At 35.4% G+C, this 17066-nt stretch overlaps 1 protein-coding gene across 1 annotated transcript in view; it reads left to right on the top strand.

Moving 5' to 3' along the window:
* Positions 1-17066, top strand: part of VPS13C (vacuolar protein sorting 13 homolog C) — a 176509-nt gene that overhangs the window by 145267 nt on the left and 14176 nt on the right. Inside the window, exons 72-79 of the mRNA XM_014780787.2 lie at positions 725-864; positions 2514-2595; positions 10130-10243; positions 11022-11097; positions 11473-11636; positions 12906-12951; positions 14621-14744; positions 15256-15370. Of these exons, the coding sequence (XP_014636273.2) occupies positions 725-864; positions 2514-2595; positions 10130-10243; positions 11022-11097; positions 11473-11636; positions 12906-12951; positions 14621-14744; positions 15256-15370 (861 nt within the window). The remainder of the gene's footprint in view (positions 1-724; positions 865-2513; positions 2596-10129; positions 10244-11021; positions 11098-11472; positions 11637-12905; positions 12952-14620; positions 14745-15255; positions 15371-17066) is intronic.

Below are 17066 nucleotides of genomic sequence, written 5' to 3'. Positions count from 1 at the left end.
TATTGGTTAGGTGAAATGCCTAGGGAATGGCAGAATGAGAAAGGAGAGTCATCCGCTTTATTTACATGCCGAATTACCTTTTGCTTGTGTCTTCTGGCACTAGTGCACTAATGATGATATGGCACAAAGTAGAAGCAGCTAGATGGGAATGTGAAAATCTCATGTTTAAGTACTAAGTTGAAGGGGTCTGTGGAAGCCAAAAACTCTATTACTTTTTGAAAAATTAATTTAGCAGCTTGCTAATTGTTCCATAATTGTCATGTTATTGTTACTTGTTATTATTGTATAATTATAATATAATTGTTATTGTTAATCGTTGCCATAAGTTATTTACCTTAACTGGATGAAAATAAATGATTATCCATTATTTTGACTTGTAGACTACTTGTGTGCCAGTTGACATGTTTTTCTTCTTAAAATGATTATGCTATTTTTTAAAATGTTTTGGGTCCCTCCATATAAACACAATGGTATTTGTACTCTTTGAGTAAAATTATAGCTCTATTTTTGGGACAGACTGATTTGTATTTTATCAAAAAGTAAGTAGAATCAGATATGAATGAGTTATTCTATGTTATGTATAGAGTAAAAATAATAGCTTTCTTTAGGACTCGTCATTGAAAGATACAACATTTGTTTGTATCTGGAAGATCTGGTTCTTTTGCATATAATTTTTTTGTTTTTGTTTTTAGCTTTCATTTATTGAATATTATTTTTGTTTTAGTTGCATTTGAGTTTGTCTTTGGGTTCCGGAGGTGAAGAGTCAGACAAAGAAAAACAGGAAATGATTGCAATTCATTCTGTCAATCTGCTATTGAAAAGCATAGGTGCTACCCTGACTGACGTGGATGACCTCATATTCAAGTAAGATTTATGTTAAAGTACATTGGGAGGCTTTGTGCCAAGGTTATGTTTCTGGATGTTAATTCTCTCCCTTTGTGCTAGAATGTTAGCTTAGAAAAATGATAATGTTACTATTTATGCTTGAAGAGTTTGGTCCCTTTCTAAAAATGCTCTTTAGGTATGCTTAGTTTACTCATAAAGATACGATAGAGTCTTATATTGTCTTCAGTTATTCAAACCTAGATAATACATGAATGTAGAATAAAAATTGAATGGTTTTGGTAGTATATTATAAATGGCCATGTTTTAAAACAGAATTATATTTAGAAATACATAGCAATTGGCTAAGATTTCAGTGTAATCCTATGGCAAAGTCTAGATAATAACTCCTTGCTACATTTGATATAAGAATATTTATGTGTGCCAGATACATACAAATTCAATGAATGTTGGTTGACTTGTATATTCAACAGTGGTATTGGAACAAGTAGTTACCTTGGAAAAAATGCATTTATTACATTATCAAATTTCATAAGAATCAAAAGATTAAATATAAAATTCAAATTGAAAAGACTAAGAAAAAAATAGAAGTTAATTGCTATCAAATCTCTGAATAAAGGAAGTCTTTCCAAGTTTAAAAGCAATGGAAAAAAATCCCAATGGAAAATATAAAATAGATTTGACTACATAAAAATTAAATATTTTTCAACAAAATCAGTGAAAATAATTAAAAAACAAAGAACAGGGAAAATATAATGACAAATATGACAGAGAGAGGGTTAATAGTTAATATTAAACATGGATTAAAAAAACTAAAGATTCCAGTGCCATAATTGCCAGAGGACAATGAGTTAATTTGCAAAAGGGAAGATACAGTGACTGAGAGATATTTGAAATGTTTAACTTTATTATTTATCAAAGAATTTGCAAAGTAAAACAAATTATCAAAGATTTCAAAATATGAGCAATCCTAATACTAGAGGGGGTAGATCTAAGAAATGGGCACTTTTTTTTTTTTTTTTTTTTTTTTACTAATTGTATGAGTAGGAAATGATATATATCAAGAGCCTTAAATGTTTTTCACTCAGTAATTCTTTTTTTGGGAATTCAGTCCAAAAAATAATCCTGAAATGCAACCAAAGAATTACATTCAAGATACACATGGCAACATTAATTATTATGCCAAAATTTGGAAATGTCTGATAGTGGAAGAATTGTTTGTTATGACACTTCCACATGATGGAATGCTAGGCACCCATTAAAAATGGTTACATAGAATTTTGAATAACATAGAGAAATCCCTGTCCACAATGTTGAGTGTAAAATATGCATAGAAAATGTTTTAAATATTTTTAAATTGCATAGAAAAGGAAAGAAAGAATTCAAAGTGGGAAATGAGAAGAAAAAACTTAAAAATCCTCTGTGTGGTGGGATTGTGGTTGACTTTTTTGAACCTTTTTACTCTTTATGTATTTATGAAAGACTTGTATGAGAAAGCACTATTTTTTATAGTAATTTTGTTGCCAAAATATTAAGATCTCAAATGTAAAATATATGTGGCAGATGTACAAATCTGTGAAAGAATTAGCAATGATTATTTTATTATTGAAATTTTAAATCTCTTTGAAAATATAATCTTAGTACGTTTGAATCTTTCTTTCTCCTCCCAGACTTGCTTATTATGAAATTAACTATCAGTTTTACAAGAGAGATCAGCTCATGTGGAGTGTTATTAGACATTACAGTGAACAGGTAATTTCCTATCATAGTAGTTCATAAATAATATACTTTATAAAATATCAAAACAAGACATTTGTATGTGATTGTACAGTGTGCAGTAATGTTTACCTAATTTACCTAAATTTGCAATCTCATTACTTAGAAGATTTCTTGAATTATTAATTTCTATTTTTTTAGTTCTTTCCCCCATATATATATAGCCTTTTATTTATTTATTTTTTAATTTTTTGTTAATTGCAGTAACATTGGTTTATAACATTGTAAAAATTTCAGGTGTACATCATTATACTTCTATTTCTGCATAGATTACATCATGTTCACCAACAAAATACTAATTACAACCCATCACCACACACATGTACCGAATTATCCCTTTCACCCTCCTCCCTCCCTCCTTCCCCTCTGGTAACCATCAATCCAATCTCTGTCCCTATGTGTTTGTTTATTGTTATTATCTACTACTTAATGAAGGAAATCATACGGTATTTGACTTTCTCCCTCTGACTTATTTCACTTTGCATTATACCCTCAATGTCCATCCATGTTGTCACAAATGCCTGGATTTCATCGTTTCTTATGGCTGAGTAGTATTTCATTGTGTATATATACCACATCTTCTTTATCCATTCGTCCCATGATGGGCACTTAGGTTGCTTCCAAGTCTTGGCTATTGTGAATAATGCTGCAATGAACACAGGGGTGCATGTACCTTTACAAATTGGTGTTTTCAAATTCTTTGGATAAATACCCAACAGTGGAATAGCTGGATCATATGGTAGTTCTATCCTTGATTTTTTGAGGAATCTCCATACTGTTTTCCATAGTGGCTGCACCAGTTTGCACTCCCACCAGCGGTGTATGAGAGTTCCCTTCTCTCCACATCCTCTCCAACACATGTTGTTTCCTGTCTTGTTAATTATAGCCATTCTGATGGGAGTGAGGTGATATCTCATTGTGGTTTTGATTTGCATTTCCCTGATAGTTAGTGATTTTGAACATCTTTTCATGTGTCTGTTGGCCGTCTGTATATCTTCTTTGGAGAAATGTCTGTTCAGGTCTTTTGCCCATTTTTTAATCGGGTTGTTAGTTTTTTTGTTGTTGAGATGCATGAGTTCTTTATATATTTTGGAGATTAAGCCCTTATCAGATGTATGGTTTGCAAATATCTTCTCCCAATTGTTAGGTTGTCTTTTCGTTTTGTTGGTGGTTTCCTTTGCTGTGCAGAAGCTTTTTAGTTTGATGTAGTCCTATTTGTTTATTTTTTCTATTGTTTCTCTTGCCCGGTCAGACATGGTGTTTGAAAAGCTGTTGCTAAGACCGATGTTGAAGAGCGTACTGCCTATGTTTTCTTCTAGAAGTTTCACAGTTTCAGGTCTTACATTCAAGTCTTGAATCCATTTGGAGTTAATTATTGTGTATGGTGTAAGGTAAGGGTCTACTTTCACTTTTTTGCATGTGGCTATCCAGTTTTCCCAACACCATTTGTTGAAGAGACTTTCTTTTCCCCATCGTATGTTCTTGGCTCCTTTGTCAAAGATTAGCTGTCCATAGATGTGTGGGTTTATTTGTGGGCTCTTGATTCTATTCCATTGATCTGTGTGTCTGTTTTTGTGCCAGTACCATGCTGTTTTGGTTACTATAGCTTTGTAGTATATTTTGAAATCAGGGAGTGTGATACCTCCAGCTTTGTTCTTTTTTCTCAGGATTCCTTTAGCTATTCGGGGTCTTTTGTTGTTCCATATAAATTTTAGGATTCTTTGCTCTATTTCTGTGAAAAATGTTGTTGGAACTTTGATAGGGATTGCATTGAATCTATAGATGGCTTTAGGAAGTATGGACATCTTAACTATGGTAATTCTTCCAATCCAAGAGCACGGAATATCTTTCCATTTCTTTGTGTCTTCTTCAATTTCTTTCAGAAATGTTTTATCGTTTTCGGTGTACAGATCTTTCACCTCTTTGGTTAAGTTTATTCCTAGGTATTTTATGCTTTTTGTTGCAATTGTAAATGGGATGCTATTCTTAATTTCTCTTTCTGCTACTTCGTTGTTAGTGTACAGAAATGCAACTGATTTTTGTATGTTGATTTTGTATCCTGCAACTTTACCATATTTGTTTATTACTTCTAAAAGTTTTCTGGTGGATTCTTTAGGGTTTTCTATATATAAAATCATGTCATCTGCAAATAGTGACAGTTTCACTTCTTCCTTTCCAATTTGGATCCCTTTTATTTCTTTCTCTTGCCTGATTGCTCTGGCTAGGACTTCCAGTACTATGTTAAATAGGAGTGGTGACAGTGGGCATCCTTGTCTGGTTCCTGTTCTTAGAGGGATAGCTTTCAGTTTTTCACCATTGAGGATGATATTAGCTGTGGGTTTCTCATATATGGTCTTTATTATGTTGAGGTACTTTCCTTCTATACCCATTTTATTCAGAGTTTTTATCATAAATGGATGCTGTATCTTGTCAAATGCTTTCTCTGCATCTATTGAGATGATCATGTGATTTTTATTCTTCATTTTATTAATGTGGTGTATTACGTTGATTGATTTGCAAATGTTAAACCATCCCTGCATACCTGGAATAAATTCCACTTGATCATGGTGTATAATCTTTTTAACGTATTGTTGTATGCGATTTGCTAGTATTTTGTTGAGGATTTTTGCATCGATGTTCATCAGTGATATTGGCCTGTAATTTTCTTTTTTTCTGTTGTCCTTGTCTGGTTTTGGTATCAGGGTAATGTCAGCTTCATAGAATGAGTTAGGGAGCTTCCCCCCCTCCTCAATTTTTTGGAAGACTTCGAGAAGGATAGGTATTAAGTCTTCTTTGAATGTTTGGTAGAATTCACCAGGGAAGTCGTCTGGTCCTGGACTTTTATTTTTGGGGAAGTTTTTGATTACTGATTCGATCTCCTTACTGGTGATTGGTCTATTCAAATTCTCTACTTCTTCTTGATCCAGTTTTGGAAGGTTGTATGATGCTCAGAATTTATCCATTTCTTCCAGATTGTCGAATTGGTTGGCATATAGCTTTTCATAGTATTCTCTTATAATCTTTTGTATTTCTGAGGTGTCTGTTGTAACCTCTCCTCTTTCATTTCTGATTTTACTTATTTGTGCCTTCTCTCTTTTCTTCTTGGTGAGTCTAGCTAAAGGTTTGTCAATTTTGTTGATCTTTTCAAAGAACCAGCTCTTGGTTTTTTTTTCTATTGTTTTTTTGGTCTCTATTTCATTTATTTCTGCTCTGATTTTTGTTATTTCCCTTCTTCTACTGATTTTGGGCTTTGTTTGTTCTTCTTTTTCCAGTTCCTTTAGGTGCATTGTTAGATTGTTTATTTGAGATTTTTCTTGTTTGTTGAGATAGGCCTGTATCGCTATAAACTTCCCTCTTAGAACCACTTTTGCTGTATCCCATAAATTCTGGCATGTCGTATTTTCATTTTCATTTGTCTCCAGGTATTTTTTGATTTCTTCTTTGATTTCTTCGTTAACCCAGTTGTTGTTCAGTAGCATTTTGTTTAATCTCCACGTATTTGTGGCTTTTCTGATTTTCTTCCTATAGTTGATTTCTAGTTTCATACCGTTGTGGTCAGAAAAGATGCTTGGTATTATTTCAATCTTCTTAAATTTATGGAGACTCGTTTTGTGTCCTAATATGGGATCAATCCTGGAGAATGTTCCATGTGCATTTGAAAAGAACGTGTATTCTTCGGTTTTTGGAAAGAATGCTCTGTATATATCTACTAGGTCCATCTGTTCTAGTGTATCATTTAAGGCCAGTGTTTCCTTATTGAGCTTCTGTTTGGATGATCTATCTGTTGGCGTAAGTGGAGTGTTCAAGTCCCCTACTATTATTGTGTTACTGTCTATTTCTGTTTTTATGTCTGTTAATAGTTGCTTTATATATTTAGGTGCACCTACATTGGGTGCATAAATATTTACAAGTGTTATATCCTCTTGTTGGATTGTTCCCTTGATCATTATGTAATGACCTTCTTTGGCTCTTTTTACAGTTTTTGTTTTAAAGTCTATTTTGTCTGATATGAGTACTGCTATCCCAGCTTTCTTTTCATTGCCATTTGCATGGAGTATCTTTTTCCATCCCTTCACTTTCAGTTTGTGAGTGTCTTTAGGTCTGAAGTGTGTCTCTTGTATGCAGCATATATATGGGTCTTGTTTTTTTATCCAGTCAGCCACCCTATGCCTTTTAATTGGAGCATTTAGTCCATTGACGTTTAAAGTAGCTATTGATAAGTATGTACTTACTGTCATTTTTTAACTTTTTTTTTCTCAGTGTTTTAGTAGTCCTTCTCTGTTCCTTCCTCCTTCTATACAGAATTGATGGTCTCTTTAGTTTGACCTATGTCTGAAAGCTCTACTCTTTAACTCCCCTCCTCCCTCCTCTTATGTTTTTGCTATCATATCTAACCTCTTTTTTGTGCATTAAATCCATTACCCTCTTATCATGGAAATAGATAATTTTTCCTATTTGTGATCTTCTCTTTTCCCCTTAAATCAATCCCTTTAACATTTCTTCTAGCACTGGTTTCTTGGTGACAAACTCCTTTAATTTTTGCTTGTCTGGGAAATTTTTGATCTCTCCTTCCATTTTGAATGATAACCTTGCTGGGTAGAGTATTCTTGGCTGTAAGTTTTTTCCTTTTAGCACTTTAAATCTATCATGCCATTCTCTTCTAGCCTGTAAGGTTTCTGCTGAGAAGTCAGCTGATAGCCTTATGGGGTTTCCTTTGTATGTAACTTGACTTTCTCTTTTGGCTTTTAGGATTCTTTCTTTGTCTTTAATTCTGGACATTTTGATTGTGATGTGTCTTGGTGTGGGCCTCTTTGGGTTTATCTTGTTTGGGGCTCTCTGTGCTTCCTCTACCTGGATGTCTGTTTCCTTCCTTAGGTTAGGGAAGTTTTCATCTATTATTTCTTGAAATAGATTCTCTGCCCCTTTGTCTCGCTCTTCTCCTTCCGGGACACCTATAACACAGATGTTAGTGTGCTTGATGTTGTACCAGAGGTCCCTTAGACTGTCCTCACTCTTTTTAATTCTTTTCTCTTTTACCTGTACAGCTTGGGTAATTTCTTCTAGTCTTTCGTCCAGCTCACAGATCCGTTCTTCTGTATCCACTACTCTGCTTTTGAGTCCCTCTAGTGAATTTTTCATTTCCAGTATTGTATTCTTCATTTCTGATTGGTTCTTTTTTATATCTTCCATTTCTTTGTTGACATTCTCACTGAGTTCATCTATTCTTCTCCCCACATCAGTGACCATCCTTAACACTCTTTGTTTGAACTCTCTGTCAGGTAGGTTGCTCATTTCTGTTTCACTTAGTTCCTTTTCTGGAGTTTTGTCCTGTTCCTTTACTTGGAATGTATTCCTTTGCCTCCTCATTTTGCCTCTTTCCCTGTGGTTGTCACTACGTATTAGGTAGGTCAGCTACGTCTCCTGCTCTTGAATAGGTGACCTTATGTAAGTGATGGCTTAGGAGGCCTGCCGAGTGCTTCCCTCAGTTCTCAATGTTCCAGGGGTGACCCCTATGTGGGCTACGTGTGTCCTTCTGTTGTGGCCTGTTTGCTCTCCCTGTAGGTGCCCAGGGAGGCCAAGTTATGCTCCTGGGCAGCTGTTGTAATGCTCAGCTGCTTGTAGTTGTTGTGGGCCCTTCAGTCTCTTTATCAGGTGTGGGGAGCCCCAGCACAGTTGGCTGCAAGTTCTTATACCACATTTGTGTTGCAGTATTTCTTTTAAGTGAGTAGGCCCCCAGTGTGGCAGGTTGTTAGGCTCAGGGCCTTAAAATTGCTATAAGCCTCCAGCCTTTAGGTCTCTTGTCAGTTCTCTGAGGATTGCAGCTGGGTGGGGCTGGCCTCAGGCTCGGGAGCACCCAATTGTTTCAGGCTTTGGAAGGTGGGGCAAACCCCCTATGTGGGTCTCTGAGAAGCACAAGTCTTCTGCAGCTGACAAGCCCTGCCGCCCACAGGTCCACACATATAGTCAACACAGTACTGCCCCGTGTGCGCGCCCCGACCTCCCAAAGCGGACCCAGTCTCTCCACGGCGGGAGCCCCACACACTCCACCACCGCCCCACACTCTCCACCTGCTCCTTGTGCACTCCCTGCCCCACTGAAGTTGGCTCAGTTGCCAGGCTGCAGAGAATCCAGTCACCAATCTATGTAGGCCCACAAGTTGCCTGAGGGCTTGTTGTTGGGTGGGGCCAGTCCCTAGGGTGGGCTGCCTGCCCTGGCTGAGCTGGATTAAATCGGTGCTCTAGCGGGTGGGGCAGACCCTGGACTAGCAGGCCCCAGGGAGAACTCCAATGGTGTCTGTGTCAGCACGCCCACACCAGGCCACAACAATGGCCGCCGCCAATGTCCCAGTCCCTGGAGAGGTCCCACCTCTCACCAAGATGCACACAGGGCCTATTAGGTGAGTCTCTTTTCACCAAAGCACTGTGCACCTTTCTTTCTGGTGATTTTAGGTTGCTTTCTGAAACGGGTGAGTTTGCGTGTGGGCCTTTTAAGAGCTGGTTTTAATTTCTTTGTGAACCAGCTTTTCTGGGGGTATTCCCCAATGTTTTAGTAGCAGGCAAAGTCAGATATTATGCCACTCGTCTCGATTGTGCTGGGTCCACAAAATGCCGACAGCGGGGGTGCTCCCCGACTCAGGGCCCCGCTCCTCCAGGGAGGCTGCGTACCTGGGGGCTGCTCCTGGCAGCCGTGAGGTGCTGCGGCTTGTGAAGGCAGCGTTTTTCCTCTCCAGAAGGGAGTTTCTGCCTCTTCTACCTCAGTTAGGATTGTCCATTGTTGCAGGAGTTCCTCTTATCCAGTTTTCAGTTCTGTCTCAGGGGTAATTTTTCCACGAGTAGTTGTAAATTGGCTGTGTCCGCAGGAGGTGGTGAGTTCAGACTCTGCCTACGCCGCCATCTTGACTTCTCTCTCTCTGTATATAACTTTTTAAAAGTTTCCTCTAGTGGCTTTTTCCCTTTGCAATTATATATTTACCACTTTAGGAAACAATAGTGATTTAGGAGTCTTTACACTTTATTTCTTCAATGACTACAGTTTCTAAGCGTAGTCTAGTAGAATTTCGAGAGGAATTCTAAGCCACTTTCCTCCCCATGCCTAAGTTACTCTGTGGTTCAAATTGTATGGACAGTGAGGTACAAGTTATTTCAGGGTACTGAGGTACCATTGCTATACTGTGAACGCCAGAGTGACATCCCCTTTTCCTTCCTCTACTGGAAAGTCCTTTCTTCTATGGTGTGTATAGACATTATGGTTATTACATGTCCAAATAAGGATACATTTTCATTTGTTTTTGTTTTGGTTATTAATTGTTCCTTATCTAGTTTCATAGTAATAATAATAATAATATAATAATAAAAATAACTAACAATTACTGAATTATATATTCATTTCCACATAGCTTTTCTTTAACAACCTAATTTAATCAGCCCCCCCCCCCCCGACCTTTTCCTATTGCATCGTGATGTTTCTTACAACAGTTGTAAAGGATTTAATTTACTTTTTTTTCCTTTAGTTCTTGAAACAGATGTATGTACTTGTATTGGGCTTGGATGTGCTTGGAAACCCATTTGGATTAATTAGAGGTCTGTCTGAAGGAGTTGAAGCTTTATTCTATGAACCCTTCCAGGTATTGATCTTTTATTTATTTCAAGTGTAGATATAGAAAAATAGATGTTCTATTTTTTTAATGTTAAATAATTTGTATTTTAATTGTATCTAGGAATTGAGTAATGTTCAAGTAACAAAAATATATCAATTTTATATTTTTATTTAAAATTACTTGAAATAACATTAAAGGATTGTTTTAGAAATTAATTAATTTCTGGTATCTGGGCAATAAAACGTGCCCACATTTTTCAGGATTTAATGTAATTGTAAGGAAGAGGGCTGGGTAGATTAAGACTGTTTCAAGGCTGTTTTCACCATCATGGAAAGGACTAATGGGGCATCAAAAGCTGACTTTGCTCCATATTCAAGCTTTCCTCTAACCTGTTCACCTCCACTTAAAGGATCCAGGAGCCCAAAGTAGTGAGTGTTTTAGAATAACAAAGCAGAGAGAATAAATGGGGGGACAAGAGAGCCAAAACTATGTGGGCTGTTAGTTTTGTTACCAGTGCTTGCCTTAGCATCTGATGGCACTTGGTATTGGGAGGCCAATGTCACATTGTGATTGAAACCTGTGATTTACTCCTATCCAATTTTTGTCATCTTAAAGGATTTTCTGAGATCATGTGGGTTGAAAGTATTTCAAACACAGTATTTCAGTTAGAGGGTGAAAACTGTGTCATCACAGTGTTTATGGATCTTTACAGATTCTGTATCTTCATAGAAACCCTAAAATACTAGGCTAAAAGTCTTAAACTTATTTAAATTTTAAATAGCAAGCTTTTTTTTTTTTTGGCCAGGGTGCTGTTCAAGGCCCTGAAGAATTTGCTGAGGGGTTAGTGATTGGAGTAAGAAGTCTCTTTGGACACACAGTAGGTATGTATCACATATTTGTATATATGTATATATTTTCTTATAGTTATAAAATACATTGTTTATGAAAAACAAATTATATTTTTTAAAGGAAGTATCACTTCTCTACTAATCCTTTTTAAAAGATGTGTTACCTTGTTCTTAAATGAAAAATTATTTAACACTGACTTGCTGGGTTTTTTTATGTCAGTGTAGTGTTGAATCAATGTACTTTATTTCTCTTCTTGATAAATGAGAACTGGGAAAAATAAATTTTTGCGTTTTTGTATATGAGACAGAATTTTAAGCACCTGCTAGTTTAAAGTAGTCGCATGCTGTGTATTGTGGTAATGCTCTTTAAAGAAACAATGTGACTTACTTCTCTGGGCCTTTTGATAGGTGGTGCAGCAGGAGTTGTATCTCGAATTACCGGTTCTGTGGGAAAAGGTTTGGCAGCAATCACAATGGACAAGGAATATCAGCAAAAAAGAAGAGAAGAGATGGGTCGACAGCCTAAAGATTTCGGAGACAGCCTGGCCAGAGGAGGAAAGGGCTTCCTCCTAGTAAGTCTCCTGCTGAATCTTCAAGAAACCCTCCATTTTTATATACACTTTAGAAGATGTACTCTAGCTGGGTGTATGAAACTTGGAATACTGCTTTGAGTAGGGGTGTCAGAAAGGCACTAGTGATAAATTGTGGACTTTTCTGTTTCCTTTTTAGCTCTCCTTCCCCATTATCACCATCAGATCTGTCCCCTAAATGCCAGACTTAGTTTGGCACTTGGGCTGGAGTGAAAACTGTGTAATGACAGCAGGTTAGCACTGGTGTGGAAGGGGGAGGAAGTAAAGTGGAGAAATACAGTAAATGATGGTGACTGAAAGGAGGAGTTCTTCAGGTCGTCATCAATTGACCATTGCTGTGGAAGGGAGTTGTAGAAGTAAGCATTATGAACCAGGAACTGCCATTCACTACTTTTCAGTACTTTAAAAATTTTACAGATAATGTATGAATACTATTTAATTATACAGGCAATATATGAATATTCTCCTTATAAGTAATTATAAGAACTTATAAGTTCTCCTTTTAAGTAATGAAAACATTATAGGTAAGTCTATAAAGTACTCTTTGATCACCCTTCATTTCTTTCCAGAGGTATCTAATCTTTTCAATATAGTGTGTATCCTTCAGTTCTCCTTCTATGCATTTATATGAAATATACAAGTAGTTTTAGTTATTACCATTACTTGACAATTATTAAGAATGTATAAACATATTACTGTTTTAATTTTGGAAATAATTTCAGGAAACTGTAACTTCAGTGTTTGTGGCAGTGATTTGTTATGGTCGTTTTCTCCTCTAAAGTGCTTTATTTGTCAAGTTATTTGCTATCCTTCAGAGGTCCCTTCATTTTCAATTTTCCACACTTTCATTAAATTACAAAGTAGTCTCATTAAAATTTATAATTAGATTTTAGGGATTAATTTGTTTTACTCACTCATTTTACTGATATGAAAATTGAGGCTTAAAGAGATTAAATCAACTGCCCATAGTTACATAGCTGGTAGGTACCAGAGCCAGATGAAGAATCTTTTCACCTGCTTTACTGTTCTTTCTATTATAAAATTTTACTTCTACAAGGTGTTTTCATTTAAAATTTGCTGTGATATAGTATTTAAAAAATCAGTGCTCACTTGTATGTGCATGGTTTTCACATTATCAAATAATGTGAACTTAAAAAAAAGTTATTTCTAGTATGTCTATAGAGACCTCTAGTGGTTGGTTTAAAATTAAGCACCTTCCATTCAGCTTGACTTGATTGATTTCTCTTTCAGGGAGTTGTTGGTGGAGTGACTGGAATAATAACAAAACCTGTAGAAGGTGGGTTGAGAATGTTTCCTTCCTGAACAAAGTCTGAAGAGTTGATGCATGGTAAATGTAATAGATGTTATTGCTACTAGGTATTTGATTGAGAGAATTTCTGTCTAATTTTATGTTCATAGTCTTAAATTATTGTTTAATGAATGTACTTTCCTCAGAAAGCAGAGACGTTAAGTAGTAGACTGTGATTCAGACTTTGAATGTTATTTTCAGCAGAGCCATAGTTAAACTAGATTCCTTTGGGCCCTCAATAGCAATTGACTCAGTTTTTTGTCCTATTAAAAGAGCACATTACTTTTATTCGGTGCAATCCTTATCAAAATCACGGTTGGCTTCTTTGCAGAAATTGACAAACTGATTCTAAAATTTATATGGGAATTCAAGGGACCCCAGATAGCCAAAACATTCTTGGGAAAAAAAAGAACAAAATAGGAGAAATTACACTATCCAATTTGAAAACTTACTATAAAGTTACAGTAACAAGACAGTGTGATACTGGCATACGGATAGACATACAGATCAATGGAATAGAATTGAGATTCCAGAAATAAACCCTTACATTTATGGTCAGTTAATCTTCGACAAGGGTGCTAAGATAATCCATAAAGAAAGAATAGCCTATTCAACAAATGGTGCTGGGACAACTGGATATAAACATATAGTTTATATATATAGCCCAGCAATTCTACTTCTAGGTGTATATCCAAAAGAATTGAAAACATACGTTCACTCAAAAACTTGTACGTAAATGTTCATAGAAACATTATTCATAATAGCCAGAATGTAATAGCAACCCTAATGTCCATCAGCAAATGTATGGGTAAACAAAATGTATATTCATACAATGGGCTATTACCCAGCTATAAAAACAAATCAAGTACTGATACAAGTACCAGATGAATGAACTTTGAAAACATGATGTTAAGTGAAAAAAGCCAGTCACAAAAGACTACATATTGTCTGATTCCATTTGTAGGAAATGTCCAGAATAGGCAAATCCATGGAGATAGAAAGTAGATTAGTGGTTGCCTAGGTCTGGGGGGATAGGTAGGAAGGAGGAAAACTGCATAGGGACTGGGTGGGGAGGGGTTAGGTGGAAATGAGGAATGATTGCTAGTGGGCATGAGGTTTCTGTTTGAGATAATACAAATGTTCTAAAATTGATTGTGGTGGTGGTTGCACAACTCGGAATATACTAAAAACCATTTAATTTGTACACTTTAATGGATGAATTATGTGGTATGTGGATTATATTTCAATAAAGTTCTTATATTTAAAAAAAAGATACACATTGAAAAAATCTCCTGATGGTGAGCATAAAAAAAGAGTATTTTCTGGTCAGTTCTTACCTTCCAGTCACAGGTACTGACTGAACTCCTGGATCAGTAGTTGTAAATCTTGAGCATGCCTGAGGAGTACCTGGAGGACTTGGTAAAACGCTCTGAGTGTTTCTAATTCAGTAGGTCTAGAGTGGGGCCTAATAATTTCCATTTTTAACACTTTGAGAACCATTGTTTTGTCATAACGTTAGGATTAAATTTAACATTTTTAGAAAGCCAAATTCTAGAAGTTTCCTGCGTTAAAAAAAATTCAGTATTTGGCTTAGGCTTTTGTTGAGTTTAAACTTGCTTATTTAAAAAATGCATTCATTGTCTTTGGTTTTATAAAGGTGCCAAAAAGGAAGGAGCTGCTGGATTCTTTAAAGGAATTGGAAAAGGGCTTGTGGGTGCTGTGGCTCGTCCGACTGGTGGCATCATAGACATGGCCAGCAGCACCTTCCAAGGAATTCAGAGGTAATTAAGTACATACCGTGTGCAAGGTATGTGTCTGTGTACTAATTGCTGCTAGGAATCCATAGGTAGGTTAAGTACTTTTCCTTCTGTTAAGGATATTAAAGTCTAATTGAAAGCTGTGACAAGTTCACAAGGTAGAGTGCCACCAGAAGGGAGTAAGAAGAGACTTTTTTTATGGCTCAATTTCTCTTTTATTCCACAAATGTGTATTGGTACCTGCTGTATGCCAGGCACTGTGCTAGACACCAGGGATACAAAGAGTGGACAACCTAGTACCCTGCCTTTATTATTTTGCTATTTTCTTTTCTTCAAGAAAAAGTAGGGGAACTTGGAGTCGGACAGACTTGGTTTTAATATTTGTCTCATTATTTTGTGCAAGTTATTTAAAATTACTCTTTTTTTTAATCAAATATTGATATGGAATGTAGTACAGTTTTTAATCAACATATATTTGTATTATTTTGAAAGATTCTCACATATTTTCTCATACTTATTCTGCTCGCTTATAAAGGGCAGCAGAATCAACTGAGGAAGTGTCCAGCCTCCGTCCCCCTCGCCTGATCCGTGAAGATGGCATTATTCGCCCATATGACAGACAGGAATCCGAAGGCTATGATTTATTTGAGGTATAAATTCTATTTTTCATGGTCATGAGTGAAATTTAATTTTAAAGATTTCTAGGAACAGGATTTCATGGGTGGTTCTTAAAGTTCCTGATTCACGAATTTCTTTAAGGATTACACAAGGAACATGGTTCGTAGAGTAGAATTTAATTATTTGTTGTTTATTTTAGTGTAATATGTTAAATATTTTTTTTCTGCACAGGAGCAAAGCTTTTTTGTGCAGAAAGGATAATATTAAAAGAAGTCTTAGGCTTTGTTACTATTTGTGTAGTAGCTCATTTAGTTAATACTGTTAACTTTGGTCTCCTGCTTTGTAGCTAATTATTGGAATTTCACTGCTTCCTTTTCTCCCAACCAAATTAATTTATTTGGACTGTTCTGTAAATCTAGATTTATTCAGGTAAACAGAAGCTGGAGGAGAGAAAAAAAGATTATGTACAATTATAATCTTTTTAAACCTTAAAAAAAATTTTAAGGTTTTTTTTGGCTTTTTGTTTTACCTTTCCTGCATTTAAATAATATGTACGTGTATAAATTGCTGTTCTCCCGTGACTAGCTTTCTCTCAAAATAAATTTATTAATATTTTCCTACTTTGACTTTAAAATAAAATGACTCTTCATTGTTCTTAGCTTTTGGTTTTTACTGTATATGATTACATTTTATCTTTAAGCATGCTTCTAACTTTATTTTCTTTCTTTTTCTGCCTACACAGCAAGAACTGGAAATACAGGAGTAAATGTTTCCTATACTACTACTTGATTTCATCCTTAAAAATCAAAACAAACTGTGGTATTAATTGACTGTCTTTGATTTATTTAGATTGAGAGTCATTTTAATGAAATTTTCTTTACTACTCTCACCTTTATTTGAACTTATCATAGTGGCTTGACTACAAATAAAAATGGTGGTATTCCTGGTAATACTGTACAGGAATAAGCGATCAATATAAAAGATTAAATCATGCAGGAAATCAAGTGTTTTCTCCATTTAGTTGGTAAAAGACTTTATTGAGCTTAGAAGCAGACACTTTTGCTATCATTTTGAAAATTTTCTCTTTTCTTATGGTGTTCATGTGCATTTCAGGTAAAGTTCAAAGAAAAAGGACAATTATTATGTCCAGTGTATCATGTGTTCTTTGTGTTTGTGAGTCCTGATGATAGAATTACATAACTGTTTCACAAATTACCCTAAATTTATTCAAGTCATCAGATTGGAACTATTAACTGGGACATATGTGTTAATAATTGAAGTATCAGTTGCTCTGGGTCTGTCTTTAGACCTCAAATCAGAATTGGCATATGAATTTTGAGACTATGTTCCCTTAATCTCTTTTTTTCTTTATTAACCTCTTTGTACTCTTGCTACATAATTAGCAATTGTTTTATAATTATATACATTGTCAACCTTTAGCATCTGTTAAATGAAAATTTAAATTGAATCTCAATGTTGATTATGCTTGTTTCATAATTATTAGCTTTAATTAATGTAAATATAAGTTGAACATGTAATGAGGCAAATTACTTATGTGGCACTTAATTTATAGATATGTTTGTTTTTAAAAACCAACCTTTTTGCTTTCAAGTCTTTAAAAAGGATTCATTATCTTAATGGGAACAAAAATAATTATAAATTATCATTTTGAAATTAGTGTCCCCATAGTTAATTTTTAAAATAATTTATGGTTTTTTTTGTTTGTTT

Source organism: Ceratotherium simum, chromosome 3 (assembly GCF_057802395.1).
Source record: "Ceratotherium simum simum isolate JZ-2026a chromosome 3, ASM5780239v1, whole genome shotgun sequence".
NCBI classification, from domain to species: domain Eukaryota; kingdom Metazoa; phylum Chordata; class Mammalia; order Perissodactyla; family Rhinocerotidae; genus Ceratotherium; species Ceratotherium simum.
This window is presented reverse-complemented; position numbering and strand designations above follow the sequence as displayed.